Source organism: Alligator mississippiensis, chromosome 4 (assembly GCF_030867095.1).
Source record: "Alligator mississippiensis isolate rAllMis1 chromosome 4, rAllMis1, whole genome shotgun sequence".
NCBI lineage: Eukaryota > Metazoa > Chordata > Crocodylia > Alligatoridae > Alligator > Alligator mississippiensis.
Genome location: NC_081827.1, coordinates 103,340,937 through 103,363,378, shown reverse-complemented (window position 1 = coordinate 103,363,378; position 22,442 = coordinate 103,340,937). Strand labels below are relative to the sequence as shown.

Here is a 22,442-nt window from a genome sequence, read left to right as displayed (position 1 = left end):
ACTACAGTACCTCACTTTCCTCTCCTTCAAATCCCTCATACAAACACTCCTTTCTGTGATCCTTACAAAAGCTTGGCACTGGTTAAGCAGCTGGCACACTGAGACCACTGCTTGTCATGCTAACCAATGCTGGTCTCATTGTTTCCATGTAACCCTCCCCCTTCTATCTGTGTGTAGCCACCTGTGATCTCTTGTTTTAGACTGTACATTCTTTCAGGTAGGGACTGGCTTTTGATTTGTGCTTTTATAGCACCTAGTACTGCTGGGTTCTTATCCTCAAGGTTTTTAAGTAATATGCCATACAAATAAAGAACAATAATGTAACAACATACCACTTCTGTGCCTATTCTTAACATGGTAGCTGTTACTTAGCTTCAGTGCCATGAATAATTTCCAAGGGGATTAGAGCTGAAGACTCTTTGGGTGGCATATGGCTTATGCAAAGCACTTGGCCTCACCCTTGTATTTAATGCTTCACTTGACATCTGAAGACTGCGGTTACTGTTGCCACTAGAGGGAGCTGAAAGATGGAGGATTTGTCAAAGTGATCAGGAGAAATGAGACCTTTTAGAAAGTGAGACTCCAAAATGATAAATAGTGGAGTAAAACTTATCTTCTGGCCAGTACCCAAAGCAGAGATCAAAGAGGGATAAAAGAAGATTTACACTCAGGGAACAAGGCACAGGTAGCGAGTTAGCAAAAGCCACCCTGTGGGCAAAGGGATCAGAATGCAGAAGAGGAGAAAGCATGCCAGGCCTGTTCTTCAAGGAACTTAAATCAGTCTCCTATTCCTGACCAAGACAGATATTAACAAAATCACTTGTAAAAATGTCTCCCTCTTTCCCCAGCCCAGCTGCAGAGACCACACACTCACATGTAAGCCTTGTAATTGTTGCCAATTTTCTGGATACGGATGTCGTACTTGGAATCGATGAACGGCTCAGTAGTGGCGTAGGTTTTTGCCATGGCTACAACGCTGGCCATGTCCTGGAAGTCATACTGGTTCTCAACTTTTACCTTCCATTGTCAGAGTCCAGCCAAAGAGCGATGAGCACAAAGGGAACAGGAATATGTGTGAGGAAGTGTTATCTCAGTGCATGGACAGTAGAGCACAATGGCAATTAAAAATTAAGGAGAGGGAGACTGAAGTATGGACTGAGGTGTCTAGAAGGAGGCTTCCTCCTCACAAACCTTTCATATACCCAGCTGACATGCCTCTCTCCCACACGTGCAAGCCCCAAGGTATCTGTTATTCGTGAGAACACAAATCTAAGACCAAAGGGTCATGTGCAGCTTTGCTTCTAGGGTTCTTGCTAATTTTCAAGACAGAAACACAATTGATATGCTCTGATAATTTTTAGCAAAATGCGGTACAGACATTGAACTTACTTTCCCCTTTCATTTACCATTTTAAATCAGAAGCAACCAGGAAATAGTCCTGAATATTTATATCAGAAAATAAAGAAGCAAGAGGTTTTCCTGCCATTCCTGGTCTCCAGATTCCTAGTGGTTCACAAAGCCTGAACCCTGCCTCACTCAGAGGAATGGCATGGGACTCTTGGCTAGAAAACTACAGAGATGATGTTCCTACTAGAGATCATGTATCGGGGACAGTGCAAGTCTGATATCATGGGAGTATATGTGTGGGAGGTTGGCTAGAGTCTATAGGGACTGCACTGGGATGACATGAGAGGGTTGGAGGTCCATAACCTAATGCTGGAGATTTCCTGGAACATCAGCTTTTCACAGCTTTCTGTGTGTTTACTAAAAATACACTGGATCCTCTGGTTCTTGCAAAAAAATGCTGAAAAAAGAAAACCCTAAGAAGAGACAGGGATCAGCAATCTGCCAAAAACTTCTGGCAGGAAAAAAAATCAGCCAATCCAACCAGGCCACACATCAAACAATGTCACCCTCTTCATTCCACCAACCACAGCCTATTGGATTGGGTATTGACAAAAATTTACTCTGGTGCACTGGGCAAAGCTTGGCAATGGTGACATCCCCAAAAAGGGAGTGCATGGAAAAGAATGGACTAGTTGAAATAGCTTGACCAGGGCTAACAAGTGACCTGCTTTGAATATTATTATTAATAATAATTGTGATTATTTGCATTGTGGCAGCCCATGTAGGCCTCAGTCAGGATTTTTGTCTCTCATTGTGCTTGGTTCCATACAAATACATAACAAAAAAAGGCGGCCCCTTCTCCAAAGAGCTTACAAATGAATTTAGCCTGCATGTGTGAAGGGGCACTGGGCACAAAACTGTGAAACAGTCGGCAAGAAACCTGTGCATTGATGTTTGGAGCTACTTTGCAAAGAACAAACGGGCTACTTGAAATGTTCTTCTGAAATTCTCAGGGGGGCAGCAGTCATTTTAATTGTGGGCACAGAAACATAACTAGGTTTGTTGCTAACCTGCGGCTGGTAAGTTCCCTTGTTTAGATGAGTCTGTGTAAGCTCCAAATATGACAGGCACCAGTGATGCAGTCACATTTTGGCTTATACATTCACAGAGAAGCTCCTCTCTCTCACAAGGCTAGCCAGTTCTCGAACGTACAGGCAGGGCCAAGATGAAATGCAAAATTGTTTTTCCCCATGACTGCTTCTATTGAATGAATTAAGAGAAAAAAAACAACCTGTGCCAGATATGTCACATCTGAGCTCGTACCGCTTTGCTGCGTGCTGCTTAACTCCTTTCCCCTGTCCTGCAGAGGAGGAACAGTAGTTTTGTAGCATCAGTATTTATGTCCTCCAGTGAAAGGAGTGGCAGGCCACAGTAATGTTAGTGTGAAAACCAAGCAGAAATACACATATAAAATACATGAAGATATTTTTTAAAGACCAGAAAGGAGGAATGGGTTTTTTTTGGACTTTGCCTTTTCAGTGTGACCTGAGCTGAGCAAATTTTTCAGCAGCTCCCAAAAGCCCTGCAAACCAGGGTGATACTGTTATGAAAGTGCAGCTGGCATGATCTGGTGAGAGAAACACTTGATTTTCACAGGCAAGTAACTCAGTTTTGGGCAATACTCACAGCCCCACAGGGAAGTCGAGGTGTGCATGGTATTTTTACACAGATAACATTGGACCCTGGACAAGTTATGTAACGTGAGCTAGTCCCACCCTTATCAGCAGAGCATGGGAGGAATCATATTGGGCAGGCAATGCACTGAATTACAATATATTCTCCTAGAGCCTTTTTGCCAATAGGGAAACACAAAGACCATTATATAATGGCCTACATGGAGCAAGGACTCCTGAAACAAACTAAGCTGTGAATTACAGCGAGTTACTGTGAGCTCAAACTGAAATGGTTTCATTTATAGCAAGGTTTACGCAGAGGTGGGAAAGGGATACTACTTCCTTTTACAGCCTGGATTCAAGCCACATGGCCCTCACGAGAGAGGAATTGTCTCTTGCCCCTAACAAGTTGGACTTTTGCTTGAAAATTTGGGGATGCCGCAGAAAGGAACTAGTGTATTCCTCATGCCCCCACAAATGCTAAATGGAAGTACATGACTCTAGAAGGTGATTTTTCAAAGAGGCATCACATTTTTGTTCAGGTGGTTGATTGAAGAGAGAAAAATAAACAGGAAATCTAATAACTGGAATCAACAAAACCAGTGCAGAATCTTTTCACAATACTGCACAAGGTCTCCAGGGGCAAGTTTGCCATCCTCTAAGTGCAAGAGTGACTCATGCCAGACCTGCTTGGAAGTTAAAGGAAACCTTTCATTCCAGATGTCTGTTGTTCTTAAGCCAATTAACCTTCCTGTGGAATTATTGGGCTTTTATTTATAAAATAGCTCCCAGAATCCCCCTTTTAAGTGGCTAGGGCCTTTTTTCCCCAAAAGGCAAAAGACCAAAATTCAGTTCTCCAAAGAAAAAACCTTCTTTTGTCAATTGTTTGATCCAGCCAAGTTCAGCTCAATAACCACCGTGTCCTGGGGGTCAGGCTCAAGTTTGTTTAGTTCATGATACAATTATAACCTCTTAAATGAGAAGTGCTCTTAAGTTAGTCTAATTAGGTTTATTTTCCTGCCTTTATCTCTTCCACTATTTTACAAGGTTACTTCTTTTACATATTTTTATTTGTTTCCTTTTATCCTGTAACTTTTTTATATCTCTGTAAAAACCCTATAAAACATCCACTGTTTTAACAAGAGAAAATTTGGATACAACATAAGCTAGATGGGATGTATGGTGACACAGAGATTATCATATAGGAATGTGTCCCTAATGAACCACACTCAAGAGCAATACCTGTCATTTTGCTTAGGAATTGTGTCCTGTAAATTTTAAAATGTTCCTAATAGCTGTACAAAGAGTGGAAAAAAAAGAAATAAGGGGAGTTGGAAAAAGCAGAAATCCGTTTTTCTCTCCTGCACCTTAGTAGAGCTAAAACCTAATGTTCTATCGGTTGTGTAAATTAATGCAAACACTGAGTGCAAATATAGTCTCCTCATATCAGTCTATTTGCTAAGCTCCGCTGGCTGCTTGATCAATAATAGATTATTTCTAAAGCCATTAATTGCTGTTTGCTGTAGAGTTTTGGTGACCTGTTGTAAACATTTTGGGCCAATGATGTTGACAAATGCCCTTCTTGAGTAAGAAGGCTCCCTGGGAAAAACAACTGACTCCATGAGGAGGATCTTGACTTTTTTCTCTGACACAGGTGCTGTGTACTGGTACTTCATACTTATGCTGTTCTTGTTCTTGCTCTCAGGGAACAGCTCAGAGCAACCACAGTTCCTTTGGTCAAAGGAAAATCTTCACAACCTATTAATGAAATGACTTTGCTGACCGCTGAAACCTGACCTGAACCTGGCAGTCCTTCCTCTCCCTTCCAGACACCAAGCATGATGCCTCAGACTGGAAAGTGAATCTGTCTGTCTTGGCAGTGCAGAGGGAAATAAAAGAACAGAATAAGAGGAATCCAGCTTGGATCTCCTTCATAGCTCTACAGAGTATTAACTACTAAGACACGGCAAAATAAAAGTCCTGTAGTAAAAGATTCTGCTCTCTCCTAGAACCCAGAATTCTCTTCTAAGGCAGTAGCTTCTTTCCTATAATAGTAGAAAAAGGGAAGTGTGACATTTCTGCAAGGAAGAGTTTCAGAGGAACTTGGATGCCTAATAAGACCAAACTTGGTATTCTGGTTACAGTCTGGGCCAATTACTTTAATCACATCAAATAGATAGAACACATACTCTGGGCAGTGAGCGATATTGGCAGGAAATTCTGGTTTCTTTCCCACTCCTGTATCCTATTTTTGGTGTAGGGTTGCTCTACTCCCATTACGAATCTCATATTTCTGAAGTGTTTATGGACTTCAGAATCTAAGGGTTGTCACACATGTTTTGATGAGTGAGACACCCTTCTTCCAATTTAACTAGTCACATGACCCCATGAGTAAATAATCAGCTAACCACAATTACATAATTATAGTATGCCATTGCAAGAGGGCTGTGGAAGTTTACTTCTCTGTATGATATAGATTAACCTGCTTCACACTTTAAACACACTTGATATTGCCATTAAGGTGTCTGTACTAGATTTAGACAAGGGTTCAGATATAAAACCTGGGTTCAAGCTGAACCTTGGCAGGTTTGAGGTTTGATGGTGCTAAAGCATGCAGGGGTGGGTGTAAGAAACAGACCAACATGATGGAAATCTCCCAAGCCTTTCTTTTGAGATTTTTCATGTAAAAAATGGACCTTGTGGCCTTCCTTCCATTTTTGAATGGCAAGCATCTCACAAGGGTAGCTGTTTTGTGCACATTTCTGTCATATTGGGACAACTGGCTTGTGAGAATGGCTATTCTTACAAGCCTTCCTTTGTCTTCCCTTCTCTCTACTCTGTACCCCCCCATGTCATAGAATACTAGACACAGCCATTGTATATTAACTTTGGACCTGTCTTACACATTGATATGCATGGATATTACATTTTCAGGAAAGACAGACAGAAAAAAAGGGAGGAGATGATGTCCTGTATTTTAAAGATGCATATACTTGTTCTGAGATCCAGAACCAGCTATATCAAAAAGGGAAACCATCAAGGATGATGTCATGGTGGAAGTCTACTAGATAGAGACAACCAAACCCATAGGCAGGAGATGGGCAAGACGTTTTAATAAGTAGTAACTGAGGCATCCAGCTCATAGGATCTGGTAGTTATGGAGGACTTAATGACTGTAATAGGTTCTAGGAAGGTAACAGAGCAAAGCACAGACAGTCCAGTAAATTCTTAGATTGATCCAATGACAGTTTTTTGAAGCAGAAGGCAGAAAAAACCACTGGGAGGGGGACTCCTCTTGGTTCGCTTTTCACTAATAGGGAGAAACTGATTGAGAAACTGAAGGGGAAAAATCGACTGGTGAACATGATCATGAAATGACTAAGATCATGATCCTAAGGAAAGAAAGAAAGAAGTTTAGAATAAATATACTGTACTTCAGAAGAGCAGACTTCAACAAACTCTCAGGCAGTACTCTCAGGCAGTCTAAGGCAGGGGTGGGCAATTATTTCGGGCAGAAGGCCACTTACTGAGTTTTGGCAAGCCATCGAAGGCCACATGACAGGCAGACAGGGGCAGATAAATATTAATTTTCTAAATGTTGTAGGGGCCCCATGGGCCAGACAGAATGCATCTAGCCCACGGGCCACATTTTGATGACCCCTGGTCTCAGGGATAAAGAATACTGGAGGGTTAGCTGTTCCTTACAAAGACATGCAAAGGAAGGATAGGAGTGTAGCAAGAGACCTGCTTGGCAAAACTGCAAAGTCTCCAGTATTGGTGAGGCATTACTTAGGGTACTGTGTCTAGTTTTGGGCATAAGAGAAGGAAACTTAAAAAGCAATCTTATTAAGGGAAACTTTGTCACATTATTAAGTACAAATATAAAAGCATAGTGCAAACATGCAAGAACAAAAGCAATAAGTCCAAAGCACACTTGAGATATAGCTAGTAAGAAGCATAAAAGTAACAACATTCTATAAATCCATTAGTAGTAAAATGAAGATGAAGAAAGGTGTAGGTCCCTTGCTGAACAGGAAGGAGAAACTAATAACAGATGATGCAAGAAGGCTGAAGTGTTTATTGCCTTCACTTTTCCCTAAAATGGTCAACTATTAGAAGATTAGTACAATTAGCATCAAGAATGGGTGGTAGAATAGGGAAAGGAATAGTTAGCTATTGCTTAGATAAGCTAGGCTTTTTCAAATCAGTTAGTCCTGGTGAATTCATCCTAGAATGCTCAAAGAACTGGTGGCAATAATTCTAAGCCATTAACTGTTATCTCTGAGGATTCATCGGGTCAGGTGATGTCCTAGGAAACTGGAAAAGAGCACAAATAGTGCCCACATTTAAAAAGAAACAAAAGAAGGTCTAGGTGCATAGCTGGTTAGATAACCATGCTTAAAAAGTTAGTAATCAATTTCTCAATATTGAAGTGGGAGACTCTATCAAGTGAGGTTCTCCAAAAGTCTGTCCTTGCTCAGGTACTGTTCAATATCTCCATTAAGAATTTGGAAAAAGGAGTTAACTGTGCACTTTATTATTTAAAGGTGACACTGAGCTGAGTGGTGGTACTGGCACGATAGAGGACACCTTGATTAATTGGAAAAATGCTCTGAAATAAATTGAATGGAATTCAATGAGAAGTGCGAAGTACTGCACCTAGGACAGGACAATCTAACATACAATGGGAGAAGATTGGCTAGGCTGCAGTGTTGCAGGTGACTGCCAGTTGAACATGAGACAACAGTGTAATTTTGTTGCAAAAACACTAATAGCATGCTCAGATGTATTAGCAAGAGCAGTGTATGCAAGTCATGGGAAATGATTCTTCCCTACTCAGCAGTGATGAAGCATCACGTAGGGTACTGTGTCTGGTTCTGGGCACCACAACTTAAAAACAAGATGTTGACAAACTGGAGACAGTTCAGAGGGGTGAAACAAACATTATTAGGGGTCTAGAAAACAGAACATGAGGAAGGTTTGGAAGAACTGGGAATATTTAGACAAGAGGAGAGAAGTCTGCGTAGGGATTTTTAAGTCATCACCTACAAAAAAGGATTGTTATAAACAGAAAAGCAATCAATTGGTCTTTGTGTCCTATAGGTACCGGGCAAGAAACCAGAGCAAAGGAGATTTAGGTAAGATATTAGAAAGAACTAACCATGAAGCTTGGTTAATAACTGGAACAGATTACCTAGAGAGATAGTTAAGTCTCTGTTGTTGGTAGTTTTTAAGTGCAGGTGAGACAGACATTTGTCTCTGTGGTTTAGAACAGTAGTGCCCAACCTTTCTGGGCTGTGGGCTGGATGAGTGATGCAAAGCCAAATCTGGTACGTGGGATTGAGCCCCTGCCCTGCTCTGCATATGCTGGATTGGGCCTGCCACCCAGATTGGGTTTGCATTCCTGCCTGGTGCGCTGGCCTGATCCAGTGCACCAGACCATGTCATCTGGCTGCAGGACTTGGAAACGTGGCAGCGGGGGAGCAGTGGCAGTGTTAATTGCTATCGCTTCCCTACCACCAGATTTCTGGAACTGTGGGGAGCCTCGTGGGCCAGCTGACATGGCTGCATGGGCTAAACTTGGCCTGTGGGCCAGAGGTTAAGCACCACTGGTTTAGACAGTGGTGTCTTGATTAGGGTATAGGCAACCCCTGCTTAGCTGTCTTAATTGGTTCCTGAAAAACTAAGCGTTAAGTGAAATGAGCGATAAGCAAAACCGAAAGTATTTGATGAACCAAGATGGCGACTGCAAGTGTTTTTAATGACCAAAGATAGCGATCATGGGTATTATAACGTGATGTAATGTCCCTGATTTAATATTCTTAAAGTGCTCTATGGTCATTAATAAGTTAAGCCTTGCAACTTTCCTCACAGCCACTTGTACCTGAGGATTGCTCTCAGCTACAGGCTTCAGCAATCCCAAATGCAGGCACTGTGCCCTGAATCAGGCACAACTATCTATGCCCAGTTAAAGACATTAGATTCTAGGATGCTCCTGCTATTTTCACGGTGGGTGTTAGCTCTTGACTCACGACTCGGTGGGACAGCAATGACTGGGCTGCTTTGTTATGGACGTTATATGTTAAGTCATTATTTATCTCCCAGTTAAGAAAATATTTGTTCCTTGAAAAACCAAGGGAGTTTTAGCTCTTTTCCTTTCCTCTTTAATAGACCAGATTTTCAAAGCTCTTGCTTTTAGAAATTCTATTTCTGAGAGAGACAAGGTGACAAGTTGACCTTCCCGATAAAAGGCCTGTGGTATTTTTACTTTACATAGTGGCTCCATTTACGTTGTGCTATATTTAAACAAAAAAAGAAATCCTTCCCATCCAGCATGAGAAAAAATAATTCTGACCACATTATGATGAACAACAAGTTTTTCTTCTGCAATGCAAGAAATTCACCTGAGCTGGGACTTGCATTGCAGAAGGGTTTTCATAATTATGGGGCTGGCATGGACTGGAGGTGGCTTTTAAACTGGCCTAATTAGAGAGGTCTAAAAATAAAATAAGAGTAACAAAATATGTATATTTTTATATACATATATATGAGCCCCATAAATAGGAGCTGTTTTCCTTCTCTCTGCAGATTTGGCACTTGTTTACTTCCCATGATCTGTTTCGGGAAAGGTGAAGAGGCTCTTTGAGTGAATTTGCAGCACTGGGCTCCGTTTCTGTCCTGGGGCACTTCAGGGTCATGTCACTGCACAATTGGCAGATATTCACATACTCAGTGCTTTGCTCTTTCCAACCAGCCCAGGAACTGATGGATCTGGAGGAAGGAAGAAGTCTTGTTCTTTCTTATTCTCTGTCTCTGTTATGAGAGACAGCCCCAACCATGTCTAGTAGGACTGTACTTGGCTCAGACTTCTTAATATTCTAAATTGGCAGACATCTCAACTTTTAACAGTGCCCCCTGGTTCAGTTCTGTTCTTGGGAAGCAGTTTCTGAAGAGAGGGTCCATCCATAGCTTTCTGAAAGACTGCTTCATTATTGTTGATCCCTTAATTGCCTGGGAACCCAATGGATCACAAGAGAAGTTCCTCCACAACAAGTCAATGGAATACTTTAGATGTTGCCTAAACAACAGATGCATTCTTATTGTACCAGTTAAAAGTGATGGGTAGGGTAGGTTATGGCTCCATTATTTGGATAGGGTATGGGAGCAGCTCTGGTGATGGGGAGTATTTGGCTATATAAACAAGTAGGTTTGATTAGAGTTACGGTGTTGTTTGTCTGTGAAGAATGCTCCTCTTTTCTGCTCAAGTCAGTGGGGAGTCTTTTCTTCTTCGATTTGTTAAGGGCTTTTTCAAAGGTTTTATGCTCTTCCTTTCTGCTCTGACCTTACACCAGCTGTCACTTGATAAGATCTTTTCTATCAATGAACATAGGATATCTTCCTTTTCGTTATGATCTCGAATGCTGACTTCCAATGCCAAAAGAGCTTATTCCTCACAAGTTCTAACTTAGTTATTTTTTATTTTAATTTTGCAGGATTCCTCACTCCTTGGCTTCAAAAAGTTGTGAATGGGTTTAAAGGGCTTTTGAAAATGAAGGACACATGAAAGTGAAAGGCTGGGTCTTGTTGGCCTCACTCCAGTAATGCAATATAAAACAATAAACACTCAGTATTTATTATGGCTCTTGATACCAGTACATTCCAAGAGCTTTACAATTGCTTTCGGGTAAATAACATTATTCCTTTTTTTGTGGATAAAGAAACTGAAGAAGAGAAATTTAAAGGCTTGCTAATGACCACACTGTAAATCTGTGGCTGAGGTCTTTTGGGCAGGGACCATCTTTGTGTTTGAACAGCACCTAGCTCTGTAGAACTGAGGCTTGTGAGCAGAGGTCCTGGGTACCAGTAACAAGGACAACATAGAATCTGGGCTTCCTAACTCTGAGCCCTTTGCTCCATCCCTAAAATCATGTGTCTTCTGTAAACATGATATTTCATAATTTAAAAAAATGAGTTATTTGCTCAGATATTAATCTAGGTAGTGTAAGAGTGATGTTGTAGCTGTGATGGTCCAGAAATTATGCAAGAGGCATGTTTTTCTTAGGGTGATATCTTATTGGACCAGCTGTGTAGTTGGGATAGAATTAGACAAGCTCTTGAATTAAAGACATTCTTCATCAGGTAGTGTGTCCCCAAGTTTGACTTCCAATGTTGCCTTTAACACCTATTAACAATGTGGGTACAGTGTAGGTGATGGTGAAGTCCCCTTGCTACAGGAAGTGTTTTTAATGCCAAAATATGTATTTTTGCTAGAAATTCTGTTTCTTTGGCACTTTTGCACAAAATACTACCCAATCCAGGTGCTTTATTAAAGTGTGATTTCTTGAGCTATTCCTACAGTTCTTTCAAAGCAAAAGCATATTTCTTTCCCTGACAGAATCTACATTTCACAACTAAAGGAGTTTCCTCAGGGCTGTTATTTCTTATCATTTTCTGTCATGAATATCAATAAAACAAATTTCTAAAGTCTCATTAGTCTCTTTATCTTTTTTCGTTGCTGCCTTTACACTATTTTGGCCAAAATGATCCAGTACAAATGAGTCTGCCATAAGTCTTCCACTTCTGAATTACTTAAAAGCCTGTTCAATTTATTTGTCTTTTTACCAATGGTTTAAAATGAGCTCTGCTAATTGTTATTTCACCTGCCACATTCTGTGGTTTCTTTTTGTCAGTCTCACTTAGGCTTTATTCCCAGTGTTTTAAATGATTCTTTTTTCAATTAACAAAAATTCCCATTACTTGCTGTTTAAATGTTTTGGGCTTTTATTTACTCTGTCCCTCTCTTCCCTTTTTGTTCTGGAAGTTCTGTAACTTTTAATAAGCAGACTCAATTAATTTGAATTTTCTTTTAGGCTGTTTTTAGCTAGAGAAAGGCCTACTACAAAACTGTAGGTTCAAATCTCTTTCCCTTCTACATGATAGAATGTTCAAAATCTAAGCCCAAATTAAGATCCAAATGTTGCAAGCAGCCACTAAGTGCATGAGAGGCAAAATTAAGCCCTGAACTCTGATCAGTTCCTCATTTTTGGGACGCTATTGGAGTTCAGCCTCTCTCTATTTGGTACTACTTTTTTATGTAAATACCTATGTGTTACTTTTGCATATGGTTTGCACTGAGGTGGTTTTTTGGTCATCTTCTTCCATTATAACCAGTGACAACAACAAAAAAAAGATTAAGGAAGGGGAAAAATCTGATGCCTGGTACAGACAACACTGGCTAAACATCCCACTGGGAGAGGGTTGGCTTGGAGTCCTGAGTCCTGTTGTACTTTGGGAGGCACCAGGCATGTGAACTCACAGGGTGACTTCTGAGTGATTCTTCATCCATTTCAATGGACAACTGGGGATTCTTTCAGCAAAAGTATGACACATTTATGGCCTGAATTACAGATGTGATAAAGCAGCATTAAGGGAAATCCAGTGGTGTGGTTAGCCTGAGATACCCCACCCTGCCCAAGGGAGCCGGAAACCTTTGCTCAGGGTAAGAATTATATATACATCTGTGTTCTAATTTGTTGTAATCTGATTTCACTGGCTAAGGAGATCACAAGTCCATAGTCAGTGGCTCCACCTACAGACAGCATGACACCACTGAGGCTGTACAATATTGTAATGCAATAGCAGCTGGGATGGTTTAAAATACACAGCTAAATTAATTTAATCTGGCTTTCCTGTTTATATACATATGTGTTCTTTGATGCTGAAGTCAACTCTAGCAGTTGCCTGGGGACTCTGGTCAGCTTCCACTTAAGCAACTGCTAGGCAGACATATGGAACACTAGGGCCCCTGGAAAATGATAAGGAGTTTCCATATAGGAGGCAGGAACCTAGGCATAACAAGTTATACCAAGTCTGGGGCTTGCACATGTGTTTGGGCAGGCAAAAAAAGTGATATTAAGAGGGGAAAAAAAAATAAAGAACTCTCTCTCTATGAAACATTTAAGGCTAGGGGAGTTGAATTATTGTCATTTAGCTTCTGTTTGTATTCCAAGAAGAATCAGAATAGATGGCAATTTCCCAAGTCCCAACAAGTTATATTCCTGATGCCTTGATAGTATGTGCAACTAGGAGCAAGTACAGCATGCATAGGGAACATATCTGCTGTGTTTATTTGTAAGGCCTGTTGCCACCCTCTCGTCCCATAGAACAAGGTCTGTTAATTCATGAAAGGAAAAAGGATTCCAGGGAGCCTGGGAAAAGCAAACAGGTTCTTTTGGGGAGGGAACAGTTTTTCAGGATTCCTTTCTTGGCAGGCTACCAGGCAGTCAGCCTGCTTTGTACAGTCCAAGGAAACTGCCCTGTTTCCCCCTATCAAAGAAGGAAAATAACTGAAGGGCACCCATTTTGCTAAATCAAGCAATAATAGACTTAATAAGATCAAGGCTGCTTCCTTCCCCCATGAGCATTTTAGGGCATAGGCTGGCTGCACATTACAGATGCTAAAATAAACAGGGTTTCCCTTTTCAGTAGGGAAGGAAATTCACAAATGACCAATCTGTCTTTAGACAGCTAGAGCTGACCTCTCTCCTTCACTAACCAACACCATCCCTCCCTTCCCTGAAAGAATCTCCAAACCAGCCCTACCACCCTGCCACCACTTTATTTATCCATTACTCTGAATGAGCCACAGCTGAAAGCCCTTGCCACCCACACTGGCAGCAAAAGCAGCCTGGACAGACAATTTGGAGACTCACTTTAATTTAATCCCCATTATGTTTCCCACCTGGGTGCAGGTTACATAGCCCTGTCCTTGTTAGGCTGTAAATCATGTGCATGATCTGTAATGTTTTTCCTTTTCTTACCTTCCCCATTCCAGCATGGGCATGTCCCAGCTTGACCACTACAGGGAAATTCGGGGTTGTGAGCTGAAAGACAAGAGAAAAAACTCCTCATTAGTAAGACTGATATTTTGTATTTCCCCAGCTGACACATGGCTGGGAAGATGAAGCACCTCCAAGGTCAAACAAGGCTCATCCTGAAGGAAAACAATGAGCAAGGATCTTTTTTCTCAGGGCTCCAAGTGATTCTGAAATGGAGGCTAAGCAGCTTGCCTCAGATTCAGCCCCTCTGCTCTGCCCAGCTCCAGAAATTTTACATGCACTTATTTCACTTTTGGCCTTTCTCAGTGTCTCTTGAGATTAAATACCATAAACCTCATATCATGTCCCTTCTGCCTCTTATACTCTTGTCTGTGTGTTATCTTCTTAATCCACAATCCTGCAAGGTGGTCCATACAGGCACATCCCAATAACCCTTATGTAGCTCATGTGAGTCCAGCTGGGCTCCTGTGGAAATTGTAAGCATTCCCTCGTAGAACTGCATGCTGATGTAGGGATGGACCCACATGCACTCACATGGATCATCAGTTATTTCGGGCGGAGGGCTGCTTACCCAGTTTTGGCAGGCTGTCAGGGGCTGCATGGGTAGCCCCGCCCCTTGACAGGTGCCCCGCCCCCAGTCACCTTCTTGGGACCAATGTCCCAATGTCTTGGGAGCAATGCCCCAGGGCCAGCACTGGTGGGCCCAAAGCAGGGTGAGGCTGGCAGAGGTCTGTGGAGCTGGGCTGGGCTGTACCAGCAGGGAGACAGGGGAGCTGGCTCCATAGAGCCCCTGTCAGCTGGGACCCTGTGCTCCTGCTACCCTGTTCTAGACCCCACTGGCACTGGTGCCAGGACACGGATGCGGGCCCTGTGTTTCCGCTGGCTCCCATGCCCACTCATTTCCAGTGCCCCCCCAGCCCTGTGGTACAGGTGGGGGGCAGAGCACAGCCCCCACCCCCTGCTCGCTGTCAGGGAAGAAACTGGTGCTGAGCATGGGGAAAAGCGGCCCCTCACCTGCCTCGTGACCAGTGCTCCTTGCTGAAGGCACTTGCAGCCCATGTGGGGCTGTCTGGAGTAGGCACAGGCAGCCCCATGCAGGCTGCAAGTGGCTGCTTCGTGGGGCGCCAGCCACAGGGCAGGGGAGTGGCCACTTTCCTCCACGCCAGGAAGGAGTCTGAGAAAAAGCTGAGCGTGGGGAAAAGTGGTCCCTCCCCTGTCCTGTGGCCAGCACTCCCTGCTGCAGCCGCTCGCAGCCCACAGGGTGTCCAGACCAGGCACAGGCAGCCCCATGTGGGCTGTGAGCAGCTACAGTGTGGGGCGCTGGCCATGGGGCAGGTGAGGGGCCACTTTTGGCTTCCCCCGTGCTCAGCTTTTCCCTGGGCCACTTTTCCCCGGGTTCTTTCCCTGCCAGGGATCCTCCCCTGCCCTCCCCCCCCCTTCCCCCTTACCTGTGGTTCCGGCTGGGGCAGCCACATGGTCCCAGGCTAGAAACCCCAGCTGGGGCTTCCGGCTGGGGGGGCAGGGCCTGCTGTTGTGGGAGCCCACTGGGCTTCCCCTGGGTCATACTGCCCTTGGTTCCTGTCATTTTTTATAGGAACCAAGGGCAGGTGAATATTACTTTTCTAAATATTTTAGGGGCCCCGTGGGCCAGATAGAATGGCCTCGTGGGCTGGATCTGGCCCGCGGGTTGTATTTTTCCCACTCCTGAGTTAGACTGCACAGTGTTTATAGAAAGAACCTCTTTTCTGACATGTATGTGAAGTACCTTTATGCTAACACTAAATTTTACCTGGTGAAGGATGTATCACATTTCCACTGTGACACTGCATGTCCAACAGTGCATTTCAGTATCTATGTCATCATCATTTTGCACTCTGTTATGTTCTAATGCATTTCAGTCACCTGAGATAGGGACAGACATTCAGAAAGACCAAGCCTGAATTGATTCAGTCTTTGAAGGTTAGTCTAACATGCATAGATTGAACAAATTTGCAAGTGGATAGACATTCACTTTTGATTCTGGAAATGTAGGCACATGCCTGCAGTGGCTCACGCTAGAAGCCAGGAAGTGCTAGAGCGAGCCCTGGGCTGTAGGGAAGCTGTGCTGGGGTGGGGCGGAAAGGGGAAGGCAGGGCACGGCAGGCCCTAGCAGGCCTGAGTATGATTGGGGAGGAGTTTAAACCCCCACCCTGGCCTGCAGGGACCCCAGTCCAGGTGTGCCTGGAGGGGGAGGGAGGAAGCAGCTCCTGCCAGGGGTCCCTAGCCCCTCTATCCCCGCTCACTTGCTCACTGCTCCAGCAGCAGGAGCAGGAGCTTGGCCAGACCCCAGTAGCCTGAGGGGAAGAGGGGTTTAATTCTCCCATTGCAGGGGGGCACTGCAGGCACTGACAGGCTCCTCATGTGCACCTGGGGCCACTGCAGCCAGATGCCGGTGGCCTGAGGGAAAGGGGGGAGTGGTGCCGGCTCCATCCCACGCTGAAGAGCTCCTTAGCCAGGGTCTGTGTCACAGTGCCTGGGCCAAGTCCTTTGGAGGAGTGGTGAGAGGTGCCCAATGCTGAGGCAGGTGCGGGGGCCAAAGCTTGCAGGCAGACTGCAGCTGAAGCATGGCTCCTCACCCACCTCCCTCTCCCTGTCACCTGCTGCCTGCTTGCAGCAGCACTGGGTCCTTGGGGTGGGCTGCCGTGGGCCCGGGGCATAGGCAGCGGTGGGGGGGAGGCAATGGACTGCCACAGCTCAGTCTGGCCTGGCCCTGTGGCCCTCGGGTGTGGGCAGCAACTGGCCCGTGGCATGCTGGGGGATTCTGGGGGATTCTGATTTAACTTAAACCAGGAAGGAGTCTGGGACAGAGGTTTTATAAACTGGTTTGATCTCAATCAGTTAAGCCTGATATTACTTTCAACAACGTTGATCTCGAAATGGTTTTGGCCATTTTCAAACTGGTTTGTGTGCACTGAACATCTGTTTAAACCAGTTTCTGACCACTTACACTGGTTTATGTGTCTCATTTGTTCCTAGCCCTGAAGGCTAAATCATCACCAAGTGCCCCAGTGTATTTTATTGCACATTTGCCCAAGTGAATAGGATTTATCTTTATTTAAATGTCTGAGGCAATAAGCTTTAAACAGCTAACCCTGTAGATCTGGTGGTGGGAGTTAGTTGCATTTTGACAGACTCCTTTCCTATTTGTTGAAGTTTGAAAAGAGACAAACAAATTGTTCTTGTGCTAATTACCAATTGTCTATATGGACAGGCAGAAGCTACACCCTAAATTTAACATAGAGCTGTCGTCTCCATCTGTGACAGCTTGCCATAAATAATGACATTCAGTAATGAACACGGAAACTCTTTTTTGTTCACCTGCTCAGAGAAAAAAATGTAGAGGTGAGTGGGAGGAAGCAGTGTACTCTGGAATATCTTGCATGAGTTGCGAGTGACTCATCTTTGAAAACCAAAGGAGAAGCTTCTATAGGCCCATGAAGGATTCATTACCAGACCTTATGGCTGCCTATACACATGCTTGGGGGTGCTGGTGTTTTAGTCAGAGCAGTTCCCAGACAGCTGCTCTAATTAAAACAGCTCACCGTCATGTGTATTAAGCCCCTGCACATTTCAAATGGCTGCAGGATGCTTCATCTCAAGCTCATTCGAAGAGGTTTGGATAAAGTGCCCCCACGGCCATTTTGAAACATGTGGGGACCTAATATATGTGATGGTGAGGTGACGCTGGATCAGTCTAATTAGAATGCTAGGCAGACTCAATTAATTGAGTCCGCTTCAACGTGAACAAGCATATCTATAGGCAGCCCCTGTGCTGGGGTGAATTAATCAGATTTAGAGGCATAGGAGGAGTTTTGGAACAGGAACCTAGGAATTTCCAAATCTGTGGTCCACTTAGTCCAGGAGATCCCTGGCACTGGCAGTTCCCTGAACTAGCCTTTTCAGAAAGCACAAGAAAATCTACATTAGGTATCTCAAAAATAATTTTTCCTCAGGAAAAGTATTCTCCTAGTAACTGAGACTGGTTTATGTCTTGAGGAATGACAGCTTCCATTATTATCCTTTGTCCCCATGTTTCATTAAAGCTCAAAGCTTAATTTACTGCTGGCATAAATGGGTGAAACTTGGATCAAGTCCAGAGAGGTAAACTTGCTTGTACCATTCGTGAAGCTGAAGCAGGACAAGGGCAGCCCTATTGGACAAGGGCAGCCCAGTAGTCAGGATGCAGCCCTAGATTTGGGAGATATGCGCTCAATTCCCTGCTCTACCAGACATCTGGCATGACTCTTGCAAATGCACTTGGCTTTTCAACACTGTAGTTCCCATCTATATGGTAGAGAGAATAACACTCTCCTACCTTGTAGTTTAAATGCACTTAAAATTTTGAGGAGCTCATATTCTATGGTGGGGAGGAGCAGATCATTACCTGAGTTGGATATTATTATTACCATTACTTCATTAACTTCAACAAAAGAAATCAACTTCCTCATTAGTTGTTTCATGTGTCCTACCTCTCAAAAGTGTGGATTGAGGCTGACTCTGAAAGGGAAAAAAGCATTTGTTTTCTTGCGTACGTGCAAGTAAAGTTTGGAAGCTGCAGAGTAAGTAACCCAAATTTACTGACACCCTTTTAGAAACCACAAACAATGATAAAGCACTGCTGAAGTCTGTTGCTGTCTCTTTAACCCTCTGAATTTTTCAAAACTATGCAGTGCTTGTACAGACATTGTGATATCATCAGTAAGCAAATAAAGGGATTGTCTCCATGGCACAATGCAGTGCTGTGCAGAGATACCATAGCTTGGATACCAGAAGCAACAGAGCTTCATTAATGTGGTACTCTACCTGAGCTAAAGAGCTTTGGCACTCAGCTATGCTGCTACCCAGCTGGTTTGTGGGTATGTTGGAAGCAGAATGAGAGGCAGCCCACTGGACTATCTATGATACACAAGTCTTCAGAACTGGAGATTTGCCATCTGTGGTACTGCTTTTGCTAGACCTCTGAGCGTGTGCCAGCTTCTGTGGAAAGGCCACAGGGACAAGTATACTGGAATGTACTTAGTTTTGAATACATGCCCTTCTGAAACCCCCTACTGATGCTCCAAGAGTAACTCAAGGCCAGACTACTCTGTTTCAGGTAAGGTAAGGTCTAATGAGGCGAGGAGGCAAACATACTTAGCGGCATGTCTGTATTTTTATCAAGTGTTTCTGGTGACAGTGGAGTGCCTTTTAACTCCTGCTGAAGTCAGCTGGAGGTGAAAGCACTCAGCACTTCACAGGACCAGGCGGAACGAACCTATAATCACTTTATATTGTATCTGTGAGCCAGATCTCCTAGTGGTGTAACCTGGCCAAGTTTCACTGAAATCTCTGGAGCAGTGCCAGTTACACCTTATGAATATTTGGTCCTGAATCCCTGCATCTCTGCTGTGTTCTGATTGCTAGACAGAAGGCAAACTGAAAAGCTAGAAGGCTAAACAAGTACCTGAGGTAGACAGGCAGGTAGGTTAAAGGGAGAAAGAACATATTGTATCATAAGTCTGTACATACATATATCCACAGTGTGAAGTTCTGATGACATTCTGATAGCCACAAGAACAGGACTAGAATCATCAGAACCTAGCATTGGGTATTTAGATATCCTTAGTCACAGTTTCCTTGGGTGGTGCATTATGTAATCAAAGGATAACACAAGTTTTTAATAAGAAAAACGTGCTTAACTGAAATCATGCACAAAAACCCATTGTGTTTATTTTAAAAAAATATTCTCTTTCTTTAAGACAGGAAAAAACAAGTTGGGGTTTTTTAAAATGTGTATAATTGTTGACAAGCCTCGGGTGGAGGATGTCTGTGGGTTATGGGGTAGGATTATGACCTCGGAGGCATTTCAGCCAATCATTATATACCTAATGTTAGTTCATTTACCTAACTTCTTTTAATTAAATACTGTGAAATGTATTCAAGAGTTTTCTTACACAGAGGCCTTGCTAGATTAAGATTTAACTATGAGCCTTCCTATAAGCATGTGAGTAGTTCTGCTGACTTGAATGGAATTTACAGTTGTGTTTAAAGTCAGGCAGGTGCTTACATACCTCCCTGAATCAGGGCTACATGGGTGGGATCACACTGTGTGGCAATGTTGTCACAGTGTAAAATAATGATGTAATAATGCACATATGCATTATCATTTGCCTATGGGACTGAGCCTGAAGGTATCAACACAATTTGGAACATAACGAAGATTTTGTCACAGGTGTGCATGTGACTGCATGGGAAATTGTTTCATAGCTTGTAAAATATGAGACTGACAATACCTCATCCCCAGCATTTTTGGGAGGGGCCACATCTGAGCATGTCCTGTTCCTGCTTGCTCAGAAATGGGGCAGTGAAGCCGCTCCACAGGTGACTTTCAAGCTTGCAAGAGACAGGGATCATGAGAGATGCTGTGGTAGGAGGCTGGTTGCTCCTGAAGCAGCTTCACTTTCTGGATTTGGTGCATGTGAGCTGGAGCAGATAAGAAGGGCCAGTGTATCTGCCCCAAGAACATGGCAGGTGTAGTGTAGATGCACCCTATAACACTCCCCCCTATTGACCAGCTTTGTCACCCTGGTGGCTTTTCCCTGCTAGCATTGACAAGCAACAGAAATTGGATTTTTCCTGTAACTAAATAAATACTCACAACAGTTATTATTAATTGCACTCTAGTGGTGCTCCAACTACCAAAGCAGATTCAGTTGCTAGCACCTCCCTGGGGGTCTTGGAAAATATGAACTGGCAGAGCTAAGGGAAGGAGCTAGCTAAGGTATAGTTACCTCCCACCTTTAGTAAATGTTTTTTCATATTTTATTCTGCTCTGCATCTCAAGGAAAACATTGCTTCTTGGAAAGAATTTGATTGAGGGAGGAAAGGGAGACAGGCTGGGAACTAGAAGACTGTCCTATGGATAGGGGCAGCAAGGACAAAGGCAGAATGATGAGTGGGAGAATAAAACCAACCAGCTCTGGAGTTTTCTACAAAACCATAGACAACATACAAAATGATGTTTTGATTCATTTGATATTGTACAGCAAGCTTTGTAGTGACATGACAGATAACATTTAAAAGGTTCTCGAAAAGCGGTAAGTCAAAGTGTTATAAACTTTGGAGAAAACAAGAAAAAACAAGTAGGCTTAATAGAGACAAGGCACAGAGTCTTACTGCTGCTCAGCAGGAACTGAACTGCTCTTCCCAACTCACTTCTTGTACTACAATAACCACTAGTCATTACTGATACTGACATAGGATGGACTTAGTCTGGTGACTTAAGTCTAGTCTACTCTATACAGTTTCCTAGAACAGCTATATTGTTTAGGAGTGTGAAAAAAATCACAGACCCAATGACATAGTTTTGCCAGCAAAACCCCTAGTGTGAACACAGCCATGCCAACAGAAGAGGGCTTTTGTAAGCTTTACTAGTGTTGTTCAGGGAGTTAGTGTAACTGTGCCAACAGAAAATCCCTTTGGCTGTCAGAGGCCACACTTTCAACAAGTCTCACCTTTAACACAACAGTTCAAACTGATGTATCATTACTAAGCCCCTTGCCCTTTAGCCATTGTTGTTATTTTCATTAGTTTCTTGAGACTTCAATTAGGCTTGAAGCCCCATTGTGCAAGGCACTGTACAATTTCTGTTTCCTCCTAGAAAGAAGTCTGGTAAGTTCCTATGCTTTTAAAAAATATCTTTTTATTTAACTTTTTTACTAGGGTAATTAGGGTGTTTTCTGTGGGAGTAACTAGTGAATTCCTGGGATGCTAATCATACAGTTGAAAGTCACATGATCCTGATATAAACCATTTTCCATATATACAGCACATCCCTTGTACTAATTTGGTAGGAGGGAGGAGCAGTGAATATATATGACCTTTGGACTTCACACGGAATTCCACAAGCTGATTCACATTAAGTGAAAGGGGTGACGTCATGATGCAATGTAATTTATGTACAGAGCAATCTTTTCCCTATCTGAACTAAATTCAGGATTTAGTGCACCCTTCCAGCTGACCTTGCCAGATATGAGGCAGATATGTGAAAGTTAGGACTGTTCTGTAGGATGTGGAATAAGGGGTGGGTGTGTTCCTTACATTGACTTATTAGCTCATGAGCTGTGCAGAATTGTTGATTCAGTAGATAACACCATGCTACTACTTGTTACTTCTACCGCTCCATACACATTCCTAGTGATTTAAAAAGAGAAAGGTCCCTGTCCTCTGCAGCTTATACTTCAGACTAGAGGTAACATAGAAAGCAATGACAAGCAAAGACTGGGGAATGTGAGAACAAGAATTACAACAGTAGAATGTAGGCAGACAAGGTTCCTTGGGTGAATTTGGTATCTTTTATTAGACCAACCCAAATGGTTGGAGAATAGTTATTAAGCAAGCTTTCGGGTTCAAAAACCCTTCGTCAGGCTCAGGAAGCTGCATGGAAGAGCACACACCAACTGCTGCAGCTTCCTGAGCCTGACGAAGGGTTTTTGAACCCGAAAGCTTGCTTAATAACTATTCTCCAACCATTTGGGTTGGTCTAATAAAAGATACCAAATTCACC

At 43.3% G+C, this 22,442-nt stretch overlaps 1 protein-coding gene across 2 annotated transcripts in view; it reads right to left on the bottom strand.

Moving 5' to 3' along the window:
- The window catches only part of SYN3 (synapsin III), a 377,511-nt gene that overhangs the window by 31,931 nt on the left and 323,138 nt on the right, over positions 1-22,442 (bottom strand). For both annotated transcript variants that reach the window (XM_059726429.1, XM_019489296.2), the window contains exons 7-8: positions 13,841-13,903; positions 875-1,017 (exon numbers count right to left, since the gene is read on the bottom strand). In XM_059726429.1, coding sequence (XP_059582412.1) covers positions 875-1,017; positions 13,841-13,903 — 206 coding nt within the window. The remainder of the gene's footprint in view (positions 1-874; positions 1,018-13,840; positions 13,904-22,442) is intronic.